General features: G+C 48.5%; 1 protein-coding gene across 1 annotated transcript; it reads right to left on the reverse strand.

The window, feature by feature from the left end:
* Nucleotides 1–2173: 2173 nt before the first annotated feature.
* Nucleotides 2174–3015, reverse strand: EDB91DRAFT_1295969 (uncharacterized protein; the record flags this gene model as incomplete). Its single annotated transcript, XM_041324917.1, has 3 exons — nucleotides 2174–2693; nucleotides 2757–2819; nucleotides 2869–3015. 3 exons carry the CDS (start codon nucleotides 3013–3015, stop codon nucleotides 2280–2282), a joined length of 624 nt encoding a protein of 207 aa, XP_041168496.1. The 3' UTR covers nucleotides 2174–2279.
* Nucleotides 3016–5370: the final 2355 nt, after the last annotated feature.

The raw sequence follows: 5370 nt of genomic DNA on the forward strand, positions 1-5370 counted from the left end.
TTACTGGACAAACAAAACGATCCCGCCTATTACGTTACTTGGTCGGGCGAGATACCCCAACTGGACTGCGCAACTTTCTCACTCGGTACTGTCTTCGGACATCATTCTCACCATGGTTGGAAACCGCCGTCACATTCCAGCAGCCATAAAGCAACAATATGCCAGTGGGTCACTATGTCTGCCCAAATGTCATCCAAGGCCATAGCACAAGTCACTATCAACCGAGTTCTTCGGTATCGGTCGGATCATCCTGAGATTATCAAAGTCAAACATTCGAGAAGACGAGAAAGCCGTCGCGCTAATGACCAGGTTGCTAGCCCTGGGCGAATCATGTTGAAACCTGCGAGTACTAATGCTGAGCTCATGCTGGAATGATCAGTAACAGAGACGATGTTAAACATACCATGATGAGTCGGTGATAAGTAGTCATACCAGCAGTGAGCTCAGAGGGGTGTCAGACGCAGCATCAAACGAGCAGCATACCGTATCATAGAAGTTGCGCAGTCCCATTCTGGGATATTCCGCCCGACGAAGTATCGTAACAGGCGGGACCCTTTAAAACAAAAGTGGTGAATGAACAAAAATGGATTCTGGTCTATGTAGCTGTAATCAAATTCAAATTCAGATGAAGGTCGGGTACGAAACCGGCTATGTCCGTCAGCACCTTCCAACTCCGAGCAAGTCATCTCAGCAAGCTGACGGTCCAGTCACAGTTGCATGGTTCTACAACAGCCAAGCTTCTTTCCGACAACTGCGCTAGTATGTTTACTGCTCGATCATCAGCTTGTGTGCTCAAAAATGTCGTAGGACCATGCAGCAGCAGGCCTCGGAGCAGGCGTCGTCGCCGTCCTTTGCATGCACCCTCTTGATCTCCTCAAAGTCAAGCTACAGGTAGCCACAACAAACCCACAGGGTGGAATTGGAAAAGCAATATGGCACTCTCTGCGTGACATTCATGCAAGTGAAGGGTGGAAAGGCCTGTACCGAGGTGTAGGACCAAACATAGCGGGGAACGCGTCAAGTTGGGGGCTCTATTTTCTTTTGTGAGTAGCATTTCACCAGTTCTAAAATTTTGGTGCACAGTACTAATATGCTTCAGCTATAACATGCTGAAGAAGCGTGCGACCGGAGATGACCCGAATTATAGGATGTCTCCTGGAACATACCTGCTTTGTTCCGCTCAAGCAAGTTTGCACTTCCGTCCCCTTCTGTCTTTATGATATTTTCTAAACTTGAATATCAATAGGCGCAGTCACAGCGATAATGACCAATCCTATATGGGTTGTAAAAGTGCGTATGTTCACGACGCGTGCCGATTCACCGACGTCATATCGTGGCCTCTGGGGTACGTTCTCCTTCCTATCTTATTCTCTGCTGTCTTCGCTTTGGTTTCCTAACTGTATGTATTAGACGGTCTTGCTTCAATATGGAGGCATGAGGGCATCTCTGGCTGGTGGAAAGGGACTAGTTTGGCTCTGGTCGGCGTGAGCAACGGTGCGATACAGTTCATGGCATACGAGGAGATGAAACGATGGGGGTTCGAACAAAAACGAAAGCGGTTTGCAAAGGCCGGAAAAGTGATGGGACCGGAGGATGACAAGCTCGTGAGTTTATCGCATTCTTCTCTGCCTCACGTTTGAGAAATTGGGCAGTCAAATACGTCTTACACATTAATGTCTGGTGCGAGCAAGCTCTCGGCTCTTGCGCTTACTTATCCATACCAAGTCATTCGCTCTCGAATACAGGTGAGACCATTCTTGTTTGCTAGCATCACGTATTTATCTATGTATTAGAACAACGCCACCGCTCACTTATACCCCGACATACCGACCACTATCAAGCGCACTTGGCAAGGCGAGGGGGTTCGTGGGTTTTATCGTGGGATGGGGGCGAACCTCGTGCGCGTTCTTCCTGGAACTTGCGTCACTTTTGTTGTATACGAGAACCTTGCATGGTTATTGCGGACATCTGCGGCGCGAAGAGAAGCGAGACGAAACATGACTACCGAGCTGGATGGAATCTAAAAACAACTATATTACATCTTAGATATTGGGAACTACCGTTCGACACCGAATGCCGATGACTTCAGCTAGTTTGTATGTTCTTGTGCGAAGCTCAATAGCGTGCCGCCTTAGCCAGATCTATAGAAGAAGAAAGAAGTCGTTTTTCTCCCTTCTAATAAAGGCCATTAGATTAGCTCCCTTCAGAGTCACGTTTCATCTCAATGTGCGATCTTCAACGGGAGCGGCTACGAGGAAGAGATCATTTTAGCTACATACTTACCAACCTGTCCTCTCGGCGCCAACAGCCTCTACAACGGCATCTGCAACCTCGAGTGCGAACCTTGCCCGATTCTCGATACTCCTGCCATATTCGTCCGTACGGTGGTTGGTGATGTCTTGAATGAACTGGCCGATCAAATAGTCGTTTGTGCCATGAATCTCGACGGCATCGAAGCCTGCTCGAATGGCATTTTTCGCGGCAGTGACGTACGTGTAAGCGTACTCCTTGATTTCATCTGTGGTGAGAGCGCGTGGCACTTCTGCTTCTGGCCTTCCCAGGAAGGGAATGGGTGAAGCTCCCACGTAGGGACTGTTGTTCTCTTTGGCGAGAGCGGCGGTTTCTGCGGCGCGGCCGAGTGCCCAGAGTTGTAGGAAAATGAACGAGCCCTTCTCGTGGACTGCATCTGTCACCTGTAGTTCGGGGCGCAGGTCAGCTCTCGTGCATCAATTCAATTTCATTAAGATACAACACACCTTCCACCCCTCCGCACGAGCCTCAGTGTATATTCCGGGGACATTGTCTTGACCGCCAGCGTTCTGAGATATGAATGTGTCCTCTGTGACAAGAAGAGTGCCAGGGATGGACCTCGCTGAGAGTAGTACGTGCCTGTGGGCCTGGGACGTGATCTGTGTGCATGCGGTTACGAGTAAGTGGGGCAAGAATGACGCGGTGCTGTAAGTTCATATTGCCAACGCGGATGGGGGAGAAGAGGGCGGATGTTGAGGAGGACATGGTGCTCTATTGAAATCAAAGATTGTCAAACTAGGTATGAGATGCGTGGAATGAATATCAATTGTCTGGCGACACAGCGATGCACACAGTGCACTTTATATGTAGGCAATTTCGCCCAAGCTGAATTCGAACAGACATTGATGATATAGTAAAAGCGTTCGGCGATTAGGGAATCTTCCCTTTGAATGCAACTGGGTTTACTCAGCAGGAGGCGGCACACTCCGGGAAACCATATGCCAGCATATGCTCAGGCTGACTGATTCTGAGAAACATTCAACCACGATTGCCTAACGATAGCGGAAAAACTTACATTGGGGACAATGAGGTCATAGTAGTGTTGTGGGCAGAACTGGCACTGCCAGGCAAATGGCAGAACTTCCCGGGCAGAAGGGACTCGTCGCGAGGCGCTAGGATGAGATCATGGTCACAAATCATGATGCAAACGAAGGAATATCAACTCGATGTTACTATCTCCATCTGCTACGCTGGCAAAACATAGTTCTGCAAGTTCTGCCCACAACACTAGATCATGATATATTAGATGATGCGAAGGGCCGCGCGCGGCAAAGCCCGCTACATTTTGGTGGTACTTGCAAGATACGTCACAGTTGGGTAGTATGAGGACACGCAAAACAATTTGGTTGGACGTGCGACGCAGGAAAGAAGTAGTAATAGTACTGTAATACAATTAGGCAGTCAGTGAAATATGCAAAATTAACCAGCCAGAATCAATGAACAACACCTTTGAAACTGATGGTAAAAACTGACGAGAGACAAGCATCACAAAGCTTCAACGTCAACGACCATATCTTTTGATCTTTTTTTCCCTTGTGTTTGTAAGGCGAACAGAGCGCAATCAGTCATAGCCAAGAACGACATTACAACCACAAAGATATGAAACCTCAAACGGATGCCGCGACAGCCATCGGCGCCCGCACAGATCCCAAGCTGAAGGAAGATTCGACCAGTGCCTGAGTGAACAGGGAAACCACCGTCGGACTCCGTCACTGAGTACTGAGGCCTGAGGCTATACACCCCGAGCTGGATTGAATCTACAAAACTACTTTACATCTCAGATATTGGGAACTCCTGTTCGATATTACACACACCAAGGGTCGATGACTTCAGCTAGTCTGTAGTTCTTGTGCGAAGTTCAACACGCGCCCCCTTAGTCTCCCCTAGCCAGACCTATGGAAGGGACGGCTGTCTTCGTTTCTTTTAACAAATACGCCGCCTCGCTATCAGATCAAGTGGCTCCCTCTAAAGTCACGTTTCATCTCAACGTTCACGATCTTCAAGATTCCATGGATGAGGACGGCTCTGAGGAAGAGATCATTTTGGCTAGAGATCAATATTCAGTGCATGGCGAAATCAGAACGAAATCAACAGTGTAGACGTATCCGCGATATCCAGGGAGTGTTGACTTCTCGTTTTTCTCGTCTTCACAATTCCTTGCGAGCTGTTCATCGATGTACATCGGGGTTGGCCATAAGTAACGAGTATTGACTTGAATGAACCCATATCCTGGACCGAGAGGATCAAGTGACGGATCAACAGGTTCTGGTGACACGAAATGGACATATACCCGACTATCGATGATATGATTGGCGGTATCCCGGGTTTCTTTCGCGAGGCCGTGCGGACCAGGGGTGTCTTCAGAGGCTGCAACAAACAAGCGAAGGAGGGGATGTTCATCAGCGAGATAAATGCGGGTATTGCGGACGAAATTGTATAAGGGATGGTGGTAAGATAGGTCACCCATGTAGTGGTAGCGAGCTGTAACGCATTGGTCTCGTAATGCCACTGCACCATCCACAGACAACAATTGACTATCGGCGATGAATCCCGTCTGTGAGTACAAGTAGGGATTCAGGTAGAGGGGGAGGATCCAGAGCGCAAGTATTATCCTGTCCACTAGTGTCGGAAGTATAAGGAAGAGATATGTACAGTAGGAGAGCCATGCGAAATCGTTGATTATCCACAGCGTGTGTTTCCCGAATCGACCAGATGATCGAAACTGAGGCGGAGTAGGAAAGAGACTCGGAAATGCCGCCAGACACTCGATGATGGCAGAGCGAGTGAGATACACTGTGAAGCACAGTATTCTTGACGGGTTGACGGTCTCCCATCGGAAGACAAAAGAAAACGTGAAATATAACCCCCCAAGGAAGAATGCAGCATCGAGAAGACTATCAATATAGGTGCGCGGCTTGAGCATGGCGAGTACCTTAGTTCAACTGAATGGTGCGCACAAGGTTTTATACGCTTATCTAAGCGAAACATTGACAGACATCTAATCTAGTCAGCCATGTTTGGTCTCTCTGATTGACGTCGCCGTCATCTTCGTCGCTCTGC

Source organism: Suillus paluster, assembly GCF_016628075.1.
Source record: "Suillus paluster strain FC165 chromosome Unknown EDB91scaffold_453, whole genome shotgun sequence".
In the NCBI taxonomy this organism is placed as follows: domain Eukaryota; kingdom Fungi; phylum Basidiomycota; class Agaricomycetes; order Boletales; family Suillaceae; genus Suillus; species Suillus paluster.